The 24,877-nt window shown below is 46.8% G+C and overlaps 6 protein-coding genes across 6 annotated transcripts; 3 read left to right on the top strand and 3 right to left on the bottom strand.

Moving 5' to 3' along the window:
* Positions 1–790: 790 nt before the first annotated feature.
* On the bottom strand, positions 791–3,127 carry N7458_001689 (guanine nucleotide exchange factor SEC2; the record flags this gene model as incomplete). Its single annotated transcript, XM_056905072.1, has 3 exons — positions 791–2,386; positions 2,453–3,059; positions 3,120–3,127. 3 exons carry the CDS (start codon positions 3,125–3,127, stop codon positions 791–793), a joined length of 2,211 nt encoding a protein of 736 aa, XP_056769179.1.
* A 4,907-nt stretch (positions 3,128–8,034) lies between these two features.
* N7458_001688 (putative carboxylesterase) lies at positions 8,035–8,961 on the bottom strand (the record flags this gene model as incomplete). Its single annotated transcript, XM_056905071.1, has 1 exon — positions 8,035–8,961. One exon carries the CDS (start codon positions 8,959–8,961, stop codon positions 8,035–8,037), a length of 927 nt encoding a protein of 308 aa, XP_056769178.1.
* A 1,522-nt stretch (positions 8,962–10,483) lies between these two features.
* N7458_001687 (uncharacterized protein) lies at positions 10,484–14,710 on the bottom strand (the record flags this gene model as incomplete). The annotated part of the gene is made up of 1 exon (XM_056905070.1): positions 10,484–14,710. One exon carries the CDS (start codon positions 14,708–14,710, stop codon positions 10,484–10,486), a length of 4,227 nt encoding a protein of 1,408 aa, XP_056769177.1.
* A 383-nt stretch (positions 14,711–15,093) lies between these two features.
* N7458_001686 (uncharacterized protein) lies at positions 15,094–16,654 on the top strand (the record flags this gene model as incomplete). Its single annotated transcript, XM_056905069.1, has 4 exons — positions 15,094–15,978; positions 16,049–16,129; positions 16,184–16,559; positions 16,614–16,654. The coding sequence occupies 4 exons, from the start codon at positions 15,094–15,096 to the stop codon at positions 16,652–16,654; spliced, it is 1,383 nt and encodes a 460-aa protein (XP_056769176.1).
* A 2,525-nt stretch (positions 16,655–19,179) lies between these two features.
* Positions 19,180–20,277, top strand: N7458_001685 (uncharacterized protein; the record flags this gene model as incomplete). The annotated part of the gene is given in 6 exon segments (XM_056905068.1): positions 19,180–19,207; positions 19,261–19,328; positions 19,387–19,483; positions 19,509–19,606; positions 19,624–19,775; positions 20,082–20,277. The coding sequence occupies 6 exon segments, from the start codon at positions 19,180–19,182 to the stop codon at positions 20,275–20,277; spliced, it is 639 nt and encodes a 212-aa protein (XP_056769175.1).
* A 3,805-nt stretch (positions 20,278–24,082) lies between these two features.
* Positions 24,083–24,767, top strand: N7458_001684 (DNA-binding protein; the record flags this gene model as incomplete). Its single annotated transcript, XM_056905067.1, has 4 exons — positions 24,083–24,106; positions 24,160–24,251; positions 24,315–24,325; positions 24,397–24,767. The coding sequence occupies 4 exons, from the start codon at positions 24,083–24,085 to the stop codon at positions 24,765–24,767; spliced, it is 498 nt and encodes a 165-aa protein (XP_056769174.1).
* Positions 24,768–24,877: the final 110 nt, after the last annotated feature.

Below are 24,877 nucleotides of genomic sequence, written 5' to 3'. Positions count from 1 at the left end.
GGGATTTGTGTGAGAGAGGGAGTGTGACGGTGTACGTGGGAATCTGCTGGAGGAAGGAGGAGGAATTGAGTAGATTAAAAGTATGGGGTGGAGACTCGGAATGAAATTGGCTGAGTCAGTCGGGGCCAACAGGCAAACTCCGATGGAATTTGCAGGGAGCTGATTGGTTGGCCCCTGGCTGTGGCGGTGCAGATAGTCACGTGGATCGGGTTTGGGGACTGAGGGAAGGGCAGGTGACCTTCAGATTACAAGATCGACTGTACATTAGAACCAAGGTGAGGATAGGATAGGATAGTATGGTTGGTGCGAATATATCCACAGTCAGCTTCATTCTAGCTCAACTAGTTTATCATTTCGAAGACGCCCAAGCCAAAAGTCACATCACACAAAGCAATGTGAAACGAGAAGCAAGCCTCTGAAGCCGGATCAAGACAGGAAAGCATCGAGGGTCAAGGGGAACAACATTAGTATGTATACATAATAAGAATAAGGATGTGAATGCGAAGGTAAAAGGTTAATAATACAGGTATGGAGGAAAAGCGCGCTGCTGAATATCATATCAAGGGGGATATCGACGAGAATGAAAAAGAAGATAGATGCGAATGCATCCGAGGGAATTTGGGAAACATGAATAATTAAAGGGGTATGCAGCGTCGCCGGAAGAAGAAGATATGTGTGTCTATCGGCGTCTTTGATGAGGTATGCAGGCAATGCGTCAGATAGGTCATGAAACACCGGGCTAGCCGGGTGATCGTCGTACTCATTGATTCTCAAACGGGATCAGCGCAGCTTACGAGCTGCTTTCGCTGACGCCACTCTTCTCTGGTTCGTGCGTAGACAGAACCTGCTCAGCGACAGTCTCCACGGTGTTGACATCGACCTCAGTGCTCTCATGTCCACGAGTGGACGTCGGCAGCTGCACAACAGGTTCAGTGATGCCGGCCTTTACTTCAGAGTCGTTGTGCTCATGAGTAGGCGTGTGCGGGTCGATGACAGTAGTTCCACTGTCAGAGCTAGCATCGGTGTCTTCTTTTTCATGAGTAGCCGGTAGGTGCTCAGTGACGACTTCTTCGCTTCCGTCTGCGACGTCCGCATTAGCCTCTTCATATATACTGATGTCAGAGGCAACAGAGCTGCGCCTTTGGAGCGCTTCATCTGCAGAGTCATCGATACCCTGCTGATCGAGGCGTGGAAGGTCAGGTGTCATGGGCTTGGCCACGTCATGATCCCGGACGAGGGTTGCAGAAGGGACCTCCGTCCTTTGGGACACATCCACGACTTCCGACTCCACGACGGCATTATCTGCTGGATGGAGGTATTGGTCATTCCCATTCTCAGGAGAGACGCCATGAGACTCAACGGGCGAAGTGACCAATGGAACAATGCCACCTGCGATGCGAGACCAGAACATGCGTTCTCGTAAACGGACGGTCTCGTCCCATATCTCCTTCTCCTCATCGGTATCTCCAGCGCGAAGGTGTCCGTCAAGGATCAGGCGCAAGTAGCCAGTAAACTCACAGCATGAGCGAACTCGTTCCAGACACTGGATGCACAGTGAGTAGCGTTGGGCGGTTTCGCTATCCGAGGTTCGGAAACGGTGAGTTCGCTCGTTCTCGGCACCAGGTCTGCGTTCGCCACAGACAGAGCAAGGGAATTCATACTTCTTGCTCGCTGAAGGAACAGGCTCCACAAGAAGGGTGCCTTCACAGATACTGCTCAAGACAGTACGACGGGTAAGCCAAGAAATGCCGGGAGCAAGATCGAGTCGCAAGGTCGGTTCGATATCTTCCATGAGCACCCGTTTGTAGAAACGTGTCTCCTTGAGGGGAATATGCGAGCCAGTCTGCGAAGAGAGGCTCCCATTCGGGGAATGGGTGACACCCTTGGTAGGCGAGGAAGTGGTCGAGGCGGATCCGCCGGTCGCAAAGCCCGCCAAGCTCATGACATTCAGACCTGCATAAGATCCGCTGCCCGCACGACTTGGTGGTTTCGAGCTCCGTGGAAGCGTCATCAACTCTCTGAAATCGTCGTAGGCCTGCAGATCAGTTCGGCAAATCAGACGGAGCACGTCAGGGAAGTTGCAAGTTGGCCCGGGAGTCAGTTCTTCACGGCTACAAGTGGGCGCAGCAGCGCTGTCAAACTCAAGTTCTTGCTTGGAAGAGCCTGACAATTGTGGTGGGCCAGCCGGGGATGGAGGCGCTGTGGAGGCATTCGTGCGAATATCCAAGTCATCTCTGGAGAGGTGCATCCCTTGCATAACCAACTTGAGTTCTGTTAATTGATCCTGTTGCGATGCAAGAAGCGACTCTGTGTCCTTGATCTGCGAGCGTAATTGCTCATTCTTCTTCTCAACCGCTTCACGCTCAATCTTAGCTGCGGCAACCATCTAAAGAATACAGTCAGTTCCGGCTCCTCCGGGCAAGTGCAAAGACTCGCAAACCAAAAGACATACCTTGTTGGCTTCCTGAAAAAGATCAGCAGTGAGAGTCTCCAGCTCCTGTTCAATCGACTTCTTCGCCTTTTCGGCAGTCGAACGCTGGGCACACTCCTCTGCAAGAAGGCCCCTCAACCGCATAAGCTCGATGTCTGCATCGGCTTTCTTGACGTAAACTTTCTCAGCAATGTCTCGTCGGTATTTCTCATTCTGAAACTCCAGAGCCTGAATTTTGCCCAGTGCTGCCTCTAGCTCTTGTCGCGTGGCAACTAGGTTATCGTCCAACGTAGTCTGGTTGTTGATCGCTTGGATCAGCTTCACACTGAGGGCGGCCACTTCATTGCTCAAGTCGGGATGATGAGAGGATGACGATGAAGATGAAACTCCCGAGGGAACGACCAGTCGTGGATCCTGCAGAGTATTAAAGTTGTTTTCTTCCAACTTGGAGTGCTGCTGTTTGGCGACGTCGGAAAGATTAGTCGTGGACTTGGCTTTGATCACAGTCCTATCGGGGGAGAGGGCCCGATGCTCGGAGGACAGAGACCGCTTATGGGCGTGGCGCGGAATCATGGTCGAGGACGGTGGAAGAAGATTACTATGATGGTATGTTTGAAAGGCAATTAAACTGGCATTGAATATCAGCAATCTCATCGCATCGGATCTCCTTTTCCTGCAGCGGACTTACTCGGCCATGTTGAGTGACGTAAACGGCGTTGAAGGAATGTCAGTTGCGATGGCCAGGGTCTGTATCTTCAATTGTCACCACAATCGATCAAGCCCAGAAGCACTCTGGAATATAGCAAATCTCCGAAGCCATTCACCAAAAGCAAGCAACGGGATTGAAGGATAGAGGCAACCCCCGCAAGCGTTCGGGTCGGGGAGGTTTCGGATTGGAGGGAAGCGGACAGTGGCGGTCGAGGAGGGAGAGGCAGAGGACGACTAAAAGGACCGACAGAAGGAATTGTAGAAGGAGAGAATAGACGGGTCCAAGACTCCGGTGGGTGTTATCTCCACCGATGGCGAGCAAGAGGCGAAGAGATCGGGGGGTTTGTTGGAGAGTGAGGCGAACCAGGGCGCTTAGTCATGCGATCACACCGGAAGCAGGTGATCGGCCCGCGCGAACGTGCAGAGTGACGAATCCAGTTTGTTTGGATGGACAGAGCATATCGAATGATCGAAATCATACAGTATGATAGTTGAGTGAGATATCTTCAAGACTATTACATCTCACTTCTTCTTTGTTCAGGATATCCTACGATATTCTTCCAATCTGCCAGGGTCAAGTAGACGCCAATCGGCATTTTTGGCCACCCGCAAGCCGCTAAGGCTCTGCCTAATCAACCCTAGTACAGTAGACCAGACCATCTCGGTATTCCATCGCGACTAAGCCGAAATCTGGCAGCCGATCTCGCGTACTGTTCATCAATCCTTCGTTGGTCGGGTAATTCGTACGATCTGTCTCTGAGGGTCGTACGTGGCGAGGCGTCATCCTAGTCTCTTGGGTACACTCCTTTACAACAACTCCGTACGGACGTACGTACGGAGTACTGTATCTGAACTTTTGCCCCCACCCCCGTAACGGAGCGCAGTACATGCTGTACTCCGTACATATCCTTTCCAGTATCTAATTCTCAGTTCATTATTGCTCGGCAAACCATTTCGAGTGAAATGCTTACCTCGGACGCGACTTGTGTCAGGGACCCCCACACCCCCACTCGGTGTCAAATGTTGACGCCAGAGTGTTTCACCATAGATCGTGTGGCTGGGAACCATCGCCAACCACTCGATGGAGTACTCAAACTGTACGAAGTCCAGATTACAATTGGCTCCTGTTTCGGAGGCAATACTACGTGGTATTTTACACTCTGGATAACAATACTATGGAGAATGTGATATTTTGTGTATCTCTCTAGCTTTACTAAGCAATTAGCTGTGGCCTAACGTAATTCCCAGTCGAGCGAGCCACCCGATTGAGCGGGCTACCCCAAAACACTATACTAAATGCAATATTTCACAACTTCATACTTCAACGTCGAAGGCGAATTATATAGTCTTAAGGTATCTTAATATTAAATATATTATACTGGATATTTTTATAGGCTCTAGAAATATTTCGGGGTGTAGTAATGTAGATATATATATCCTCGTCGTTCGATCGAGGCGTATTTTTGGTAATATAAGTAAATAATTATTTTCTAAATATATCAGTTATACTAAACTATTTCTAATACTAGAGAGTTATAGTAGATTGAAAATTTAATAAAAACATGTTCTGGTTATTGATATATTGTGACTTGAAAAATCGCGTTTAGTATAGTGTTTTTTTAGGGTGGCCCGCTCAACCGGGTGGCTCGCTCAACCGTGAACTAACTTAAGTTACGTTACGTTAAGTTAACATCCCGATTTGCTTACTAAGCCCACCCAGAGAGGACTTGAGTAAGCAAGCTCAATAAAACGCGCCACGCTAGCTCGATCCCTGTATGATTGCTTCCTTTACAGATTTTCATTTTCCATCCTAACAATACAGCGTTGGCGTCATGATTTTGCTACTGACTTAGCGATCTTACCCTTTACGGGCGATGTACGTAGTGGACACTGCTTAATTTGATAATTTGCCATATCTTAAATTAGACGCTCCTAGGAGCATTCTCCGTTTTTCTGAAGTTATTGGCCAGGTTTGGCAGATCTACGAAAGCAAAGGTGATGGTGTATATTTCCTACGTGGACTACGAGTTTTATGCATTTCTATTAGCCACTTTGCGGGTCTCTCTGTGAAAAATTTCATACTCTTTTAAGGTCACCATAGCCAAAGATCTTCTAGGGTTCCGACGTCATACCATTTTCGCCATATTGAGTGGATACAAACGGAACGTTGGTGTTATTGGGGTTAACTACTTGTAGGGTAGTAAGCCTGTCAACTAGGTAGGAGAGAAAAGCACTAAGTCAGATTGCAACAGAGACTGTTTCTTGAGGAGCATGAAGCCTCCTCCTTATGGCCCAATTTATATAGAGTCTCTTCTCTCAAACAGGAAAGAGAGTGAAACGTCAGGATGCGAGAGATCATAAAGCAATACGAGGTTGTGTAATAAGCAAATATAATCTTCGTATGTAGAGGTCCTATTTAGTTGCATGAGCGAATGGTTGGTGGTTCACTGTCGTAAAGAAATTAGCAAGAAGGTAGATATTTTCAATCCTAACAGAACTTCTGCGTAGTACGATATATTCTAACCTTCATATACGAAGGTCATCGACTATTATATCAGGAGTTGTTCGGAATAGAATTAAGCTGTCTCTGAATTGACTACCTAGGGGCTAGAAATTAGGTCTTAAACGTCATTACAGCTTATATACAGTGACTAACGTAATTCCCGCTTGACCGGGACACCCGGTTGAGCGGGACACCTACCCCCATTAGAAAATTTCAAAATCGATTATCCCAACCAACACCTATTAATTTAACTAGATAACACGATTTTTACATGAAGTAATCCTGTGCCTAATTTGTCCACATCCACTACAGGTAGGCGGAGCCCTCCTGACCGGTTGAATCGGCTGATTAGGCAGATCGAGCTGTTCATGCGATACTACCTTATCAGCTTCTACTGGCTGAATTAGCTGCTGAGCTAGCTGTAGGCCCTCTTCGACGGTCAAACCCTCTTCGCAGGGTATCTGCTTATGCGACCGATTGCGCTTATTGACTACCTTCTCATTAGCTGCGCGTAGATTCGTATTATCCTTCGTGAGTAATGCAGCGGTATGTAAGGATAGATAGGCGCCCTTAATTATCTGATTCACTATAGTGTTGACTGGGCTCGGAGGGGTATTTAACCGCCGGTGTAGTAGATCCTTTAGCAATGAAGCTTGCTTCTGTAGCTGAATCACTATTCTAGGCGTTTTTGGTGTGAATTAGCTAGATCTGCTGCTTGGCCGGCTTAACGGTGGTGAAGGCGTTCGGATAGAGATATTAAGCTTTGAAAGTACTCTTTCTGTATCGACTAGTACTAGACCACTAGCTGCGAAGCTATTCTGAATAATAGATGGCTTTTGGAAGGCTTCTAGCCGCGCGTGTTGATAATTCTCTAAGAAATCGTACTTGTCGATATAGTTATATCCTGTGCGCGTAAGATCGCTCACGAAACGGCTATACGCTCTCTTAATTACTACAAAGCAGCTAACATCTAGTAGTTATAGTAGATGTGAAGAATATACAGGCATACAAAGAGGTATTATGTTGTTCTCTACGTAGATTCGGTCGAATTAAGGCGTAAGATAGCTACTATGCCCGTCGAGGATCAATAAGCGAAACCGGCCACGTACGCGCGAATTCGTTAACGGGATAAAGAGCTTTTATAACTAGCGTAGGCCAATCTTATTAGTAGTCCAGCTATTAGCTAAGACTTCAAATCGCTAGTCTTTCGGTAGGTTATCGAACTAACTAGCAATAGCAACTTTGCCTTTGAAAATCACACATAGCGGTAGCGAATAGCCGTCTGCGCAAATTACTTCGATCGTAGTAACCTATTCGCGATTTCCTGGCTATAAAAGACGTCTCCGACTATAGAATTCAGCTCGCGTAACTACCTTCTACGAGGATATAAGGCCCATTACAAAGCCTGTCTCATCAAAGTTATAGATATCCTCTAGTTATATCCCGTTCTCGTCAATTACGCGTTGTACAGTCGCAAACCAGGCTCGTAGAGCTTTTGGGTCTTCGTTTAATACGTGCTGGTAGTCGTATCGTACTAAGTAGCGTGTTCGAAGCTCATCGCGACGTTCAACAAATTTTGTTAGCCAGTTCTTACCAACAGTAAGCGGAGGTTGACTACCGCGTGCAGCTAGTAGGATATTCGCTATCTCTCCAATAGTAGCGGGCCTAGGCGCTACTCTACGCGAATCCATAGAGAGAATCTATTTATAAGCGTATCCTCTTCTAATTAAGTCAATTTATAGCGACTTAGGCGCTTATCGACGCGTGCAATTCGGCCCTCAGCGCGCGCATACAGTGTTGACTTCGGTATTGCATAAAGGCTAGCTACTGCGCGAATAGATTTGACACGGCCATTTTTAAGATTATTAAGGGCTAATAGAATCTTGCCCTCTTGATTGACTAGTTTCTGCGAGGATTCAGTGCGAATTGGTGGTATTGTAGGTGGTTGAAGTTAGTATGTAAGTAGGAAGACGCGATTTTGGATGGGGTGTCCCGCTCAACCGGGTGTCCCGGTCAAGCGGGAATTACGTTACGCAAAAGTCCTAACACCCCTCGAGGCCCTCCTACCACATCGCCCGTACCAATTCTCTACCGCTATCAAACTAGTCACTGAGTCACGGTATATGGCGCCCAAAGTATATAAGGAACCTGCTGAAAATCTAATACAGAATTTCATGGACAATTTCATGGTCAAAAAGGGACGTTTTGGCATTACAGGTATGTTATAAATTACAGGTCCCAGCGAATAACCGTAAATACCATCGTTCATAGAGAACAGACGCGGTTCAAATCTAGAACCATTGCAATCTGCATAACATCAAATAAAATTTGGGTAAATCGAATAAAGTCATCCACATATACTTCTCCGTCGCCCTCGCAGCTACGTACAAAATCAAATTGAAAAACTGATCTCCTGACCCTTCTTCAAGGTTTTGGCAGCGAGTTCATATGCCTCATTTCTGGCCGACACAAGCATTTCACCGGTGAGTTTCTTATCAAACGCATGCCCGCAGCCTTTCATCCTCCGAATTATGACCTCTCTGTCAGAATGTTCTTCATTCATCGCTCTCCCAGCTAATTCTTCAGCTTCTACCGCCGAAGCGTCCAATTCCCCCGTAAAAAAAAGCATGTTGGCTGGGAAATGGGATGTATCGGCAAATGCGGGCGAGATTCTTGGGTCACGAGGATCCATTCCCCTGATATAAGATTCTCGGAAGACCCTTGTCCAGAAGGTCGAGCGGTCTTTCCCGCCTGGCGCTGGGGCTTTCCTCAAACTTGGATCCTGCAAAAGGTTTGTCGCAGGATAGAACGCTATAAGTGATTGAAATGTTCCACGGGGGAGTGTTGTGGAGGCAGCAAGCGCGAGAGTGCCGCCTGATGAGAATCCGGACACAGAGAGCTGCGAGGCCTGGTACTCGTCTGGGTGATCAAGAATATATTTTACAGTATCTTCAACGTCGTTGAGAGCCGCGGGGAATGGGTACTCAGGAGCTAGACAATAATTGACATCAAGCACCACGTAGCCGGTGGCTTTGGCCATATATCGGCAAAAATCGTCATCAAGACCATGAAGAGGGATCGCGAGGCCCGACCCATATAAATTGATTAGAACGGGAGCGGGCTTTGAGCTTCCAGCGTCTTCCACGTATGGCTTGTAGACATGGACTTTGATAGTGCGGTTCTGGTCACGAGACGGAATTTGTAACAACAAGTCAGGTCTCGGACTTGGCGACGATGTGAAACATTTGATGAGGAATCTTGAAAAGGTAACGAGAACTTTCAGATATGAGTATCGCACAAAAGCCAAGAAGCCAGCCATTGTTGGGGATAGCTGATGGTGTTTGAAGCGGCTTGGAATTGTCCCCAGGGAGCGTTACTGATCAGCCTGTGGAGACTTCACCGTATTCAATGTTGACTCATTGGGCGGTGAATGAAACATTACGTGTGTCGAGAGGGGCTCTCTTTTGACTTCCGGATTGTACCCATGGGGCGCTTCGGCATGTACTCCGTATGATTTGCTCAATGCCAGGACCTATCATTACGGTACCTTTGGCGATCTACCTGAGAGCCATCAAGAAGAGATGGTGGGTCTTTTCCTGACCGAATTTAGTTTAGCGCTATTGAGGTTGGGTGATTGGGAAAGGAAGTCTGAGTGTCTAAGGGGTACTCCGAAAACTGTTTCGGATTCTACTGTATCAGCTCGAGCTTACGTTCTTTGGACTTGGAGTCAGTCTATACAAGGTATGTCTGCACGCTCACCGCAAGTTCCATTCTCTGCGAGACAAGAATTCTGACAAGCATCTATAGTTCTGAATTCCGGAGCGTTTGGGACCGAATGAGGTGGGTATTTGGGGAAGCTCGCCCTAGATCTTCCATGTGACTATCTTATGTGCAGAGTATATACACTAGAGACGGCTCTTGCGGAGCAAAAAAGCCTCCTTATCGAGAAAGGCATTCCTGAAGAAGCTCCGACAAGGAATGAATGTAGTTCTTCGCGAGAAAATGCGTTAATTAGGCAAATTAGGAAGGAAATACTATCCTGTCCGCTAACCGCCAATGGACAAGTCCTCACACAGTTCCAGAGTGTAACAGGGTGCAAGGGACGCTATGTACGAAAATCTTATAAAAGTGGATCAAATGTTTTACGAACTCGAAGAACAGCTTGCCATCTACGTTCAGCCCCTCGCCGAATACAACGCCGATGCAAGCCCTCGTCTCGGTTCTCGTCTCATTGCCTCTAGCAGCGATAGAGATGAGAGTACAGGCCTGTCACGGCAGAAAGAAAGTCCCACCTAGACGAGGAACGGAGAACAATTCATCAAGGCTAGCCTTGGTGTGACGCTCGTTGATGGACTAACAACCCTCCCCTAAGGAATTGAGGGATCGTAAACCCGAGGAGGGTGGAAACTGCAGTTGTTTGCGGTCTTATCTTTGTGCAAGTACTCAGACCTGCCTCAATGGATTTTGAATGCACAGCTTTCGGACTACCCCGTCAGCTCATGCTTATTTTCTCCCTTCGCAATCTCAGTATTATACCAACTTGCACCGGTATATCATAAATCAGTCTATAAGAATAACCATCTTTCGCCGTCTGCATATAGTACCAGTCTGTTGTGGTATATTACTCTAACAATCCCTCTTACTAAGACCTCCAAAGCAGGATGGGTACTGGAGCTTGGTTTATGACAAATACAGAATTTTCCTTCAGATAGTAGAATTGCACCAAGTCTTTCTATGCTGCTCTACTCTACTACTTTCCCATCGTTTTTGTAATAGTCCCTTTAGAAGCGGCTTTGATGATCGTCCCATCACAATCCATTCTTCGAGCATGCGTTTTCTAATCAATCTTCCACTGGTTCTGAAGTTTCATGTCGGCGTACCATGTCTTGACATACTCCCTCCCTACATGAGGCCCATACAATTCGACTTCCCATTGAGGCGAAGGGGGGCAAGCCCCGTCTCTTCAAGACATGTTTCCCGCAGCTCTTCGATACTTCCACCGCGATCGTAGATCGGAAGTTCCCCCACTGGGCACGCTCCAGATGCAGCTTGGCCCGCAGCCGTTCAGTTGACGCATGGTCTACCGTAAAGTCGCTGTTCACAACAACACCATATCCGTTGCGGGCTCCGTCCACTGTAACTAGCTTGCGATGGACTTCGAGGGCCACTTTTTCAGCAGGTCGCGTCAGAGGATCGCCCAGGCCACCTCCACCCCATGTCACCCACTCGAGAAGATCGCCGACGTCAACGCGGATATGGTCACATTTGGAGGGCAAGATTTCAATAGGGGGATTTTCGGCCGACCTAGAGTACCTGTATAGGGTCTTTCGTGATCTTTGACCTGGTTTGCCACCCTTCAGACCCCATGGCTTGGTGAACCACCGATCATCGTGCAAACTAAATTCACCACGACACAAGAATCGATACTCCGTGCGTTGAGCATTTCCGCCACGGTAGAACCCAGGACCACCGCTATCAGCGACACTTTCATTGACTTCAATACGCAGTGGATAATTGAGCTCAATGCTTTCTGTGGGGATGGACTTAATCGCGGGGAAAAGACAGTGGCAGTCGGGACCGTCGCCGGCCTGACGTGCAGGAACCCCCCCGAATCCGATCTGATAAAGCTGGAACCATTCGCCATCAGGCTTGAAGCCAGAATAAAAGAAGTGGGGCGAGTCACTAAATCCAGCTGCGGCCTGGTATGCATCGTTCTTTTGACCGATCAGGGCTTGAATGATATCGAGCGTACGGCCCATGAGATGAGTGCGACAAGAGATTGGTGCAGGCCGGACAGGCTTGAGCACCGTGCCTTCGGGAATATGTACGTCGATCAGGTCGTGGAATCCATCATTGATGACGGTACCTGGCGCAGCAGCCGCGATGAGATAATACCCGATAAACATCTTGAACATGGTCTCTGAGAGATAAAAGTTGATACTGTGTCGGCTCTGTGGTGAAGTGCCATCCCAGTCGAACCGCAGACGGTTACCGTCAATCTTTTTCATAGAGCAGCAGAGAGCCCAAGGCCCGACTCCGTGGCCGTCATCGTCCACAAAGTCAGTAAACTTGCTCTCTTTGTCGTCTAATTGTCGTTCGATGATCTTTGCCATTCCAGCACGATTCCGTTGCAATAGCTCGTCAGAGGCAGCCAGGAAAACCTCACAGCCAAAACGGGTAGCCAGCTCGCAAACTCGTCTCGCGGCCATAGTACATGCCGCCACAATGGCTGTTAGGTCGGATCGGTACCAATCAGGTTGACGAGAGTTTCTGCACAAAAGCTCCACCAGATCAGAGTTCATGACTCCACCGCTGTAGAGCTTGAGGCAGGGAATTTGAACACCATCATCGAACACTGAGGTCGCGTTAATAGACATGCTCCCAGGGACCATACCACCAACGTCTGTTAGATGACCGAACTGCGAAGCCCAGCCAATGATTTGATGGTCGTAAAAGATGGGCAACAGAACAATTATATCATTCAGATGGCTGATAGCCCCCTGCACCTGGTAGGTATCGTTGGTGATGAACACATCGCCTTCCTCGATGGTGCCTTTCCAAACATCAAGGAACTGGGTGATAAAACTCCCAAACTGACCCACCAGCATCTGACCTTTGCTGTTTGTGATGACATTGAACTCATCTTGTTGTTCGCGAATAGCTGGTGACATGCTGCACCGTAACATCATCTTGTCCATTTCACCTCGGATAGAGGCAAGTGCTGCAGAGATCAAGGTGGGAATAAGGGGAGTACTTTTGACGAGATCACTGGCAGACTGGACTGTATGACTGGTAGCATCCTTGGACTTGCCAGATGGGTGGATCAGAATGTTACCCACACTGTCTATCTCTCCATAATATCCGGGGAGAATCAATGTGTTACTATCCATCTCTGTAATGATGCATGGCCCGGCTAGCTGCACACCCTGCTGAGAGATCTTTGAGCGATCCCACAGTATAGCCTTTTGTTGCTCGCCTTCTACGATGATGGTCTGCTCCCCTATCTTTGCCGATGGGGAGGGTTTAGTTGATGGGGCCTTTTTAATCTGCGGAATATCAACAACAGGGGAGTCATCGATCAGTATCACTCCTAGTCGTATCAACTCCAGCTCAAAGTCAGGTAGACAGTAAGTGAAAAGCTGCTGGTGTTGGCGGTCAAACTTCTCTCGGAGCACATTATGCCACTCATCAGTGCTGAGAGCTAGCTCATCTGCGTCCAGATCAACCGTGATCGTCAACGCCTGGCCCTTGTACCTGAGATCGGCCTGGTACTGTGTCTTCCATGTCATGGTCCATGATGCACTTGTAGACCTCTCAAGGGTTTCCCGGCCCTGTTTCTCTAAGGCACCGTACTGGTCCCGAACAGCGGCCGAGGTCGTATCGGACACCAGCCGAATAAATGTGGCAGATTTTTCAAGGGTCATTTTTGTAGTCACGTCGCCCTGGGCGCACAGGATGCCCGGTGATGGAGGGATAATCACTGGCCATGCCCCGAGTAGTTGACCGACGGCGTTCGCATGTAGAGGTCCAGCACCACCAAAAGCCACAAGAGCAAATTCTCGAGGGTCATATCCTTGCTCTACGGACACAAGACGTAATGCCCCGTAAATGGTTTCGTTGGTGAGAGCAATGATATCTTCAGCAATCTGGGAGACGGGTAGGTTCATTTGTGAGGCGATATTCTCGACAGCGGGAATAGCTGCTTTCATATCCAGCACAAAGTCTCCTCCCAGCAAGGTCTTGGGTAGATAACCCAGAACTAGATTCGCGTCCGTTACCGTCGCTTGATCTCCTTTATTTCCATAGCATGCAGGTCCTGGTGATGCGCCTGCGCTTTCGGGGCCTACCCGCAACGTCTCGGTGAGCTCCATATATGTCGCAATAGAGCCTCCACCAGCCCCAACAGTATGAACATCGACAGCAGGAGAGCGAACAGACAGGGTGTCAATAGTGGTCTCGCGTCGAAGCCGAGGTTGGCCGTTATATATTAGAGCGCAGTCTGTCGACGTCCCACCCATATCCAGAGTAATAAGGTTCTTGTAAGGGGTACCTCGAGCCACGACGTCTGCTACTCCTGTGACACCTCCGGCTGGACCTGACATGAGAATAGTGACCGGTAATTCTCCCGCCAGATCCAAGCTGGTCAATCCACCGTCGCTCTTGAGTACTCGAATCATATCACTTTCGACCGCAAGCTTATCAGCAAGATTTCGCAAATATGTCTGGACCACCGGTTTGACTAGCGCATTTGTACAGGTCGTGACTGTGCGTTCGTACTCTCCTGGCTCGGGCAACACATCGGCAGAACAGATAACGGCTACGCCGGGGCCGAGCTCCTCTCGGATGACCTTTTCTACCACTCGCTCATGACAATCATTGCTGTGAGAGTTGAGGAGGGAAACGGCAACAGCTTCGGGATCCTGTCCTTTCAAAATGCGTAGGCTCCGTCGAAGATCTTCGACATCGACGGCCTTGACACGCTCTCCATAGACCGACATTCTCTCTTTGCACTGCACTACCCGTTCTAATGGAACGATGGGCTCTGGCGGAGTGAAGTGCAACCAGGCACCTAAGCCACCTGGGATTTGAGAGCGACGCAGTGCCAGAATATCTTTGTGTCCCGCTGTGACTACAAGAGCGGTACGCGCGCCTTTGCCCTCCAGAACAGCATTGGTGCCAGTTGTGGTGCCGTGGTGGATGAATTGGAACTTCCCAGACCAGTTACATTGAGCTTTGAGGATATCTCGCGCTTTCTTGATGCCATTTTGAATACCAATACTTTGGTCTGGGATTGTGGTTGGGACCTTGGCTCGAACGGTTTGGCCGTGAGGACAGAGAACATATATGTCGGTGAAGGTACCACCGACGTCAACTCCAAGTTGATATCCTTGATCCATGAGAGGTTCTTTAATTGATGGGGATAAGAGAATGATGCCATAAACAAATCCAAAGACGGCAAGGTTCAGGAGGGATGAGGGGTAAGAAGAACAATTGGAAAAGATGTACTGATACTTCAAGAGGAGCTGATTCGAGAGAACGAGAGGACCCATAGGACCCAGAGGACCCATCTTGGGTCCATATTGAGTGGAGAACGGACAACCTGGGATGTGGAGAATAGTAGCTTCGAGCATATCAGGAGCCCTACTCCGTACAAGTGCATACGCTAGCTCCGTGGGCTGCGTCTCCTGGTCCCACCCGGGAATCCCGTCAACCACCCAAGAGAATGGAGAAAACAATCAATAAAGTAAAGAAAAAGACAGCGAAATCGGAGAAATTTCCCTTCCTCTGTCGATTTATAAACGAGGGTCAGGGGTTCCAATTGGTGCTCTTGAGTGCAGACCTGCACCCCGGTCGGTCCACATCACAAACAGAAGCTTCGATCTTGCCTTCCACTCTGCTTCAGGTTCAGAATTATTCAGGCGAGGTTTCCAGAAGCCTCCAACCTCCTACAATGACAGAGAAAGAGCAAAAAGCGCATGCGTCCACGGATGCGGAGCACGCCAGCCTTTCAGACTCAGCTGAAGAGCTTGAAGTCTTTAAGAAAACCGCAGATGGTGTAAGTTTTCGCGATGTAGGCTGGTTCAAAGCGTGTATTCTGTTCGTGAAAGTTCTCTTCGCGACAGGTGTGCTTTCAATCCCTTCGGCCCTGCTCTCCCTTGGTGCTGTTGGTGGTGCAATCAGCATCATTGCCTGGGGCGCGTTCAATACATATGCCTTCGTGATCCTTGGAAACTTTCGCCTGCGTCGCCCTCACTGCCACTCTGTTGCAGATATGGCGGAGGTGGTTGGGGGTGTCGTCGGAAAAGAAATCACCGGCCTTCTGTTCATTATCGGCTATGTTCTTGTCACTGGCAGTGGAATAGTCGGCGTGTCTACCGCCCTGAATGCCCTCTCCCACCATGCCGCATGTACAGTCTGGTGGTCCTTCATCGCTATGGTAGGAGTGATCGCGACCGCTTCAATTCGCAAACTCACTCACGTTGGCTGGCTGTCGTATGCAGGCTTTATCTCCATCTATGTTGCTGTGCTGATTGTGGTCATTGGTGTCACCACGCGGGACCGGCCCGCTGCTGCTCCCCAGACAGGCCCCTACGATCTTGGTTATGTGGCTATCAACAATCCAGGTTTCGCCGCCGGTATGGTCGCGTCAAGCACGATATTCGTCTCCTCCGCCGGTACGAGCGCATTTCTCCCCGTCATCTCGGAGATGCGTAACCCGAAAGACTACAAAAAAGCGCTTTATCCATGCATGGGGCTGGTTACGGCGTCGTATCTTGCTTTTAGCTTGGTTGTTTACCGTTGGTGTGGGCAATGGGTTGCCAGCCCATCATTGGGGGTGTGTGATTGTCATCTACCCCAGTCCTAATCTACTTCCATCAGTGTGAACTAACAAGGCTCTTGTCCAGAGCGCGGGCCAAACGATCAAGATGGTGTCCTACGGCGTCGCTTTATTGGGCTTAATTGTGAGCGCCACGCTCTATCTTCATGTTAGGAAATTTCCGTCTCCTCTCTATGTGATCTCAACTGAATATGGTTTTTAGATTGGAGCAAAATACCTCTTCGTCAGAATCCTAGGCAAGACTCGTCACTTGCAGGCAAACTCGGTGATTCATTGGGGGACTTGGCTTGCCTGTACGGTTGTTCTAGGCGCCATTTCTTTCATTCTCGCAGAAGCTATTCCTATTTTCAACTACCTGATTGCATTGGTTGGATCTTTTTGTTTTGCTCCTCTCGCTATATCGCTCCCCGGGCTCCTGTGGCTATACGACCATGGCCATTATTTGAAGGGATCTCTTATGCAGAAGGTCAAGTTCTTCCTCCACATTGGAATTGTTCTTCTCGGTATATTCATCCTTGTCGGTGCAACCTACGGCGTCATCATTCAAATCAAAGCTGCCTACGCAGATGGAACTATTGGTATATGTGTTACCTTCATAGTTCTGCGCCAATCATCAACTAATATCTCTATAGGCTCTACATTCACCTGTGCCGACAACTCAAATTCCTCATAAAACAGATGAGAGGTGTCCTTGGAACGATTGCCTACTAAACTCACGTCATCTTACGTTTTAGAGATGTTGCGAATAAAAGCAGAAAAGGCATAGTGAGAATTACACAAAGTGCACCGTGGGAAAGGGGGAGAGCAGAGATGAAATGTTTGTAGAAGGCCCCGAGTGTGGCTATTTCAAACCTTTCCTCACACATTCGGAGGGGGTCTTGGCCTGCACCGAGCCACACGGGATCTCGCTTATATCAATTCATTCCAGTTGATAAATTGGTCTCAGTCGATCCTTTCTACCGTAAATACATGATTGTCCGTACTGTTTCCCTTGCCCTTACCAAGTCGAGGCAATGTAGGCTTTTTCTCTACAGCCAAGAATGATATGTCAAATGAGAATTCCTGGTACGATCGAGCCGTTGGGTGACTGTTCGACGATATGCAAAATTTCATAGCTTGGGAAGCCTAGGCTACTTTGGACGACCTCGACCGTCGTCCTTTACCTCGTAGCTCAATACAGTACGGAAGGTATTCTCATCGCATATGGGAATTGCTAAAATCATAAATTCCAACTCTCTACTGCTCCACTTAGGACAATAATGCAACTTCGGCTAGGAAATTCTACAGAAAATCGGGGACAATCCTTAGTATCACTCAGACAGAGGCAGCGAAAAGGAACACTTAGTAAAGGGAATAATTCCTCCTTTTAGTGCTAGTCTTCCCTTTGGCATTATTAGAATATATTGAAGCTACTCCTGGGCATTTTAACCCGACTAGCGAAGCTTTGAATAAAAGCCACTTGGGATCCTATTTCAAACAATAATCTTTCCAGCCCGCTGTGGGTCTCTGGTCTCGCTAGGCTTCGCGCCGCCCCGAACGATCCTGAACCATATCCGTCCCTTCCAGTTTTACATTCTGCGTCCTCCCATCAGTTCGCTTTGTGGGTCCGCCACTACTTCGTCGTCGCCCACATCTTCTTCGTCATGTACCTTTTATATAGTATCACCAGATGAAAGGTACATAGTAATGTATATTCGATTATTGAATATAAATATATATTAGAATTAAATTTTCTTGTCTTCTTTCTTACTAATAGATCGTTATCTATCTCCCTTAATTACCTCTAGTATTTAAAAAGGAATTTAGACTTAGAAGGGTGAAATAATTTCCTCTTTTTTTTTCTCTAAGAAAACATTCACAACGAGGAAGTTTAAAATGTATTTTAATTCTCTAATTCTAACCTTAAACTCCTAAATTACTCTTGGATATAATACTATTTATTATAGAATTATTATATTACTATAGAAAATCTAGTCATACTTGGTAAAAATACTAAGATAAATACGGAAGACTAGAATTAGGAAGTAGGTACCTTTTATATGGCGATGCTATATAAAGATACATGACGAAGAAGATGTGGGCGACGAAGTAGTAGTTAGTTACTTGATTTATTAGTTGTCATCGCTACAGGTATTGCCGATACGACAGACTAGGACATGATCATCTTCGTTCCGTATACCTGGGCCAAAGGATAAATTCCGTTCTAGGTGTGAATGGTTTCTGAATATATTATTTTAGTTCATTCTCTCATTGTTCTCTCTATCTATACAGGGACCCCGAATTACGAATCTTGTATAAAAGCCTTCGGCAGAATCCAATCTCGTTTAGATATCCTTCGTACTCAACGATAAACTTTCTAGCCCGCTGGTTATAGGTCTCTTGTGATTAATCTAGTATAAAGTCTTACGGTAAGATTTGCTCGGCTTCGCTCCGCTCTATAGCGTAGTCTAGACGATCTTCGACATAATAAGCCTGCACTCCGGCGCTGTACCCGCACTGTACCCACTAGACTTAATCCTTCGTTGAACTTAGTTCTTCCTTCGGAATTCTTTCTAGCTATCAGGTAACTCCGTACTTAGGTAATTAGTCTACCCGTAAATTCATTCCTATCGTGCTTTTCGCTGGACGAACCACAATCAAGATAGGCGAGCTCACGACAATCTCAGAAATAAGCATTGTCTGTACAAGGCGACAGACCCATTCCTTAATACAAATTATTTCACGATATACCATGTAATGAAGTATCTTTCTGTAGCTTTAGGTTAATTTCTTTAGACCATCTCAATTGCTCATTTTGCGTGAAACTATCGGTGCTGCTTCAGAGTATTATATCGGTTCCCTGCTTTTACATTAAATAGCCGACCTAGAACCTCGACTTCCGGGATTTGGAACTACGGGAATGGCATAGCTTGCAGTGCCGCCGCAACATCCTACAGATATCTTACACACAGTGAACCTGGTGACGCAAATGTTGTGCATCATAGTCGTCACGATATTTGTCGTTATATAGATATGGATCAAAGCTCAGTATCATCAGAGCCTTAATGCAGAAGACTATAAGCAGAAACTATCCCCATTTCACTATGCTAGGATACTGACTGCCATATTCAACAGATTTCGCAGTTGCTAGATGCCTTTTGGCTTTCTTAACTTTTCGGTCGGTTAATTCTACTGTTAACTTCTTCAAGGGCGTTGTTCATGGCCTTCTGCGCATGCATGCTTATACGTGCGCACCCACTATCCTAAAAATTGGTCTAGATATTGCTAACTACGATATAGTCAATTCCTATGGTGGCGGATACAATGCCTGGGATGTCCCTGAAACCGAGTTTATTAAGTTCCAAAAAGTGTGAATGAGATATACTGGCACCTCTTTCAGCACGCTAATAAGTAAATCGAAACCAGGCCTTCTATACGACCACGCTTATTTATGTTCCTATGGTTTTTATTATCAAGATCGCCCTTCTATCAGTTATGGGGAGGGTTTTTGCTCCCCACCGCCGTAAGGTCAAAATTATATACATCAGCGTTGGCGTCATGCTGTGTTATTATGTTCCAGAGCTTTTCATCAAGATATTCTTCTGCGACCCCATCTCGGCATACTAGCTGGGTACCTCCAGTAGCGGTAAGTGCCTTGACTAGCGGAAGGTTATTATTGCCAACTCCGTCATTAGCATCGCTGGTGACTTATGGATATTAGACTTGCCCGTCCTAATGATCTGGTCACGTCAGATGACCTTAGCCAAGAAAATGCGAGTCGTCGGGATTCTTGGTGCTGGAGGACTTGCTACAGGGTTTAGTATTTGGTGACTGGTGATCATGGTAACACAGAGCAACACGACAAATACCACGTGGTAATACGCCGTTTTCCTACTGTATGTATCCACTGTTTCATGTGCGGGTCTAGCGTTCGGATCACTCTCGCTTCCGCTACAGGAAACGCCTGCATAGCCATTACGCCACTAGTTAAGCTGCATCAGGTTAATAGAGTGTTGATTGATTGATTGATTGATACCACGTGGTTCTGGATTCATTGTGTTTATTTGCTTTTTTCTGAAGATAAGTTTGCGAATTTATTGCTGATCACTAGGCCTCTATAGCAACGCCGAAGCGGCAATTAGCCTTATCTGTGCCTGCCTGCCTGCGATGAACTATTTCTTCACCACAATGAAAAATATGAGAAGCAACACGACGGAAAGGGTCTATTTAAAAAACAATGAGCTTGAAAGCTGGCAAACGCATTCCAGTCGCTCTGTCGCCAATAAAAGTTCCGAAAGCCTGTTCTTGTCTAGCTAGAAAGATCGAGCGTATCTTATTTCTACTGCCGCTGGTCCCGACGAACACCATGAGCATTCTATTTCTAGTATACGCTCCGAACAACCAACAACTAGATTTGAGGGAATCAGTAAAAAGGTTACCGTGTCGCAAGCCTTTGAGGTTGTCGGATAAGCACGCTGGGGGCTACACTTAGGTTGTCTCCTATTGTAGCTGTTTCCACTTGAGTCTATGTATTTTGAATCACTTACGTCGCCTGCAAGGATATAGAGTGGGTGGTGTTGGTGTAGAGGGAGATTATCTAACGCTTAGAAAGTGGAATTACAATTTACAGTCTTCGATTTCACTCAATACTTCTACAATATATTTATGGAACACCAAACCTGTATGCGTTTTGCTAGGATGTTCTTCTTCGAGGTCGATATACTTGATATAACCTAATTGTTCTAACTGGATTTTAAATTTATTTATGAAGATTTGATACATTTCTACTCGCTTCCTACTTAGCGCCTCCGAAGGAAACGGGAGATATTTATGGATTGAAGCACTGGCATGCGACATTATTCTATATCGTTTTTCTCATCTAGCTTACTGATCAGCACTGATGGTAACCTCTAGTCCTTCGCCTATCTAGGGGGCAGTTCTTCCTGTATAATATGCGCCTAGCTGGACTGACTGTCTCTTTCCCAGTCCCGAAGTACTGAGACAACAAGAGGATCACTTCATGTTGAAACACTGAAATTGTTATGGAAATTGTTGTTCTGGTTCCCGATCTTTGATAACGATTGAAATCGGGACTAGGTATCCTTCAATTTGTACGAAGTCGTCCCCTCAGTATCTAGGGCTTGCAGCCCGCCGTTTGATTTCAGCTATGTAAGAAAGGGTTTAAGCTGTCCCTAACAAGCTGTCAAAATATCCAATGACTGAACAACCTCTTTGACAATTGTAACATCACATATCTCGTACGCTGGCACTCAGCGGTCACAACGCCAGAGCCTCAGCCTAGCGCAATAATACGTACACCGAGGAAGGTAGATTATCCATCAGTCGATAGCAATGAGTCGCCGCTAGTTTGTTCTAACAGAAGGATATGTCCCGACAGTATGGATAAAAGAAAGTCATTAAAAATCATGGAAATTCCACGGTATGCAGTTCGCTTGTAGTCATCCCGTCTGATATTGAATCTGACCATGGTGTAAGATTGCAAAACCCAAGCTTTATGTTCAGCTCAGCACGAGTAAATTACACCCGTTAGATCTGGGTGGTTACACGGCACTTGTCGGTGAGAGAATGTTGGGAGTTTCTAATTGACATAAATCATGCTTCGGAATCGGATCTGCTACGTCGGTTGGTATCCTCTCCACGCGCTGTGGTTCACATGCGTTCGGTATGTGGTGATAGATGGTCCCTGAGTAAGCAGTACATCTAGGCCTTGAAATCACAAGCCGATGAGACTGGCTAAAATTATTTCAATATTGTTTGTCCGTGAAGAAAAAATCGATCATATTCTCAGTTCGGAATAGTCAGCCATAAGGCTCGCTAGATAATGTAGTTCAAGTCCTTTAATTCGCCGAGTAATTCATTGGAGTGACCGAATTATATCCCTCTTGATTATTAGTCTGGACTTGAGACTGTTGCACCAAAATACAGCAAGTGCAGCAGACAGACTCCACGAAATCTCCGAAGGGCGAGCTTTTGATGTGGAAGCGCTTCCTAATTTTAGTTCTTTGCATCATGGCTGGTAACCAGTATAGCCCACAAGCGGTAAGTAATGAAAATAAACAACACTAGAATCGTATGATCGGTGTCATTATTGGCAAGAAGGAAATTCGTCGTATTACATCAACGCTAAAATGGCTTTCCTTCTCTCTTTTAAACCGCGAAGTCGTCTTTCCAAAGATACAGCATAGAAATAGATAAGCACAACAGCCTATTTTGAATGTTATTCTTAAGATCACGTTCTCATTAGTGGATGCTTACAAGTATTCGGGGGTCACAGCATCCCCGGAGCGAGTAGCTCCAAGTTTCACCGATAAGCATTGAAGGGAGAATTTGGCATTTTGCAAAGAAAGTGGTTGTAAAATGACTTGATCACAGGAAAAATGTACTACGATGACAAGATGGTGGCAGGAGGATATTTATTATAGATGGCCCTAACATCCAAGAAGACTAAATGATTAGCCACGTTCAAAAACTCCCAGGTATATGATTGAATAGCTATTTGATGAATAGTAGAGTGACATCATCGAGTCTAACTTCATCAAAGTTGATGTATCTTTTACTTGGCCGCTCATGCCCAATCCAAGTGGGAATATGGACAGTCTGCTAATTCTCAATAAAATAGATTACTCACTTCTAACTGTATCTATTGACTACGTTGAGTTGGTCATCATAAAAACAACCGCGCTGTCTGTGTATGTATGGGATGATACTTTAGCCATAGGTAGTTTATTGTAGGCAGGAAGCAAATGTAGAAGCACAAAAGCGTGGAATAAACAGTCTGTGAATATTGACTTTTTACATGATTACCTGAATTTGTTCACTTCGGCTGATGATCTGGCAAAAAGAAGGTAAACATTGAGAATATAGAGATGCCAAACGAACTTTGTAATCTGACGAACTTTGTAATCTGACGAACTTAGATTGTCTTAAACGAAGATCATGCTGAATGAAAAATATCTTGAATGAAACGTGGTCGTAAGCAAACATTATTTCGAATGAAGATTGTCATAAAGAACAGTATGCTGAACTAATAGTATCTTGAACGAAAATGATCCTAAACGGACGCCCTTTTGAACGAACGCTACCTCGATCAAAAATATAATATAATTTGATGGCTTAGTTATGCTGGAAGTTACTGTCACTAAAGCCGATGGTTAAGATTTGCTAGAATCGTTCAATCCCTTTAAAGCCGAAACAGAAGACAGAGTATTGCCTTTATGTTATATTTATTCCCGAATTGCCGAGGCTAGTCGTTGTTATCGAAGTTTGCTGCGCTTAACCTTATTCCCTACTGTACGCTTTATACTATGCACTTCTATATTGGCCGCGGAGACCTTCAATCTAACGCCTCAAGATTGCCCTATCCATTCGGGAAACAGCACCTAGAAGCGAAATTAGTTTGACCTGTATGAATAATGGCGCTACTCTTGTGGTGACTTTTGTTCGAAACATTAAAAATGATATAGTTCAGAGTAAGTTCTGGGGCTGTCTAATTTGTTTCGGCCGAATTTGTTCCCGTGTAATATAGACAGAGAAATACAATTGTTGGCATCACTAACTTAGCACTATATACGCAGTTAAGTGAACAGTGGACTTAGAGTTAAGTAAAACGTGCTTGATTCATTGTTCGCCCCCTCTCCGCGCAACGAGGGCCTTAGATCCTATACGCCAACCCTCGGCGGTCACAACACTAAAGTTGTTGCTTGTATATTCCTGTGCTAAGCTGAGGAACGCTACCTATTGCCCCGACAATGATGCATGTCATTCATTAAATTGGATGATCATATATTGTGCGTGTATTGCATCAATGAAGCCTGCGTTCCCTAAAGTTACACTCTTTAAAACGGGGGCTTGTATCATATTGTACAAACGGAAACATACAAATTACCACTCGGGTTTTTGACAATACCATTATGCGCTAGTGTTCACAGAATAGATAACCAGATACTGTACAGTTACATCGAATGGATGATCCCCCCGCGTGGCAGCCTCAGGCGGACAAGGTGGGGTTACCAAATCCAATCTTCTCCCACGCCCAGGGCTTAAGCACAGTTCCCCTCCGATAAACCGTGAAAGCTCCAATTCACGTGCACCAACATATACAATGGCGGACGCAGAACTCGAAGAGGTTCGCATCTTCTCCCCATGACCGGCAGAATCCATCCTCTGACAATCACATAGATCAGGCGAGCTCGCCTTGCGCAGCTCCAGCAGCAGCAGGGTGGCCAGCGCGGAGGTCCTAGCCAAGAAGCTGGCCAGGAAGACCAGAGGAGGTGAGTTGCCAATCCCACGGTATAGGAAGGCCTGAGTGAGACTAATAAACGGTTATAACGCAGGCAAGCTGAATGTAGGTGACCATAACCTCCCCTCACCGACTGTCCACATCCCGCGAGACCTGGGCGACACAAGGTCATTGAGACTCGTCGCTTTGCTGCGGTCTCCCTCAATATAATTTACGACTTCATTATGACCCAAACAACGAACTAACACCCACCGTGATCACAGCCGACCGCCGTGCCGCCATTATGAACCAGATCCTCGACCCCGCTGCTGCCGATCGCCTCGGCCGCATCCGCCTCGTCAAGGAGTCGCGTGCCGTCGATATCGAGCAACGGCTCATGATGCTTGCCCAGACCGGCCAGATCCGCCAGAAGGTGACCGAGGAACAGTTGAAAGAGCTTCTGAACGCCGTGGCTGAGAACCAGCGCAAAGAGGAGGAGGAACACAAGATTGTGATCAGCCGGCGCAAAGGCGGCTGGGATGACGATGATGATCTGCTCGATCTGTAAAAGAGACGAGTGGCAGTTCATGATTCGCGCTTAGCCCTGGCCAATGTTTTGTGTTTCCAAAATTTTGGATCATTCCCTGATTTTCCTATCGCATTTTGGATACCCTGTTC

This window comes from Penicillium daleae (assembly GCF_028827525.1).
Source record: "Penicillium daleae strain IBT 16125 chromosome Unknown utg000002l_segment0_segment0, whole genome shotgun sequence".
NCBI classification, from domain to species: Eukaryota; Fungi; Ascomycota; class Eurotiomycetes; order Eurotiales; family Aspergillaceae; genus Penicillium; species Penicillium daleae.
This window is presented reverse-complemented; position numbering and strand designations above follow the sequence as displayed.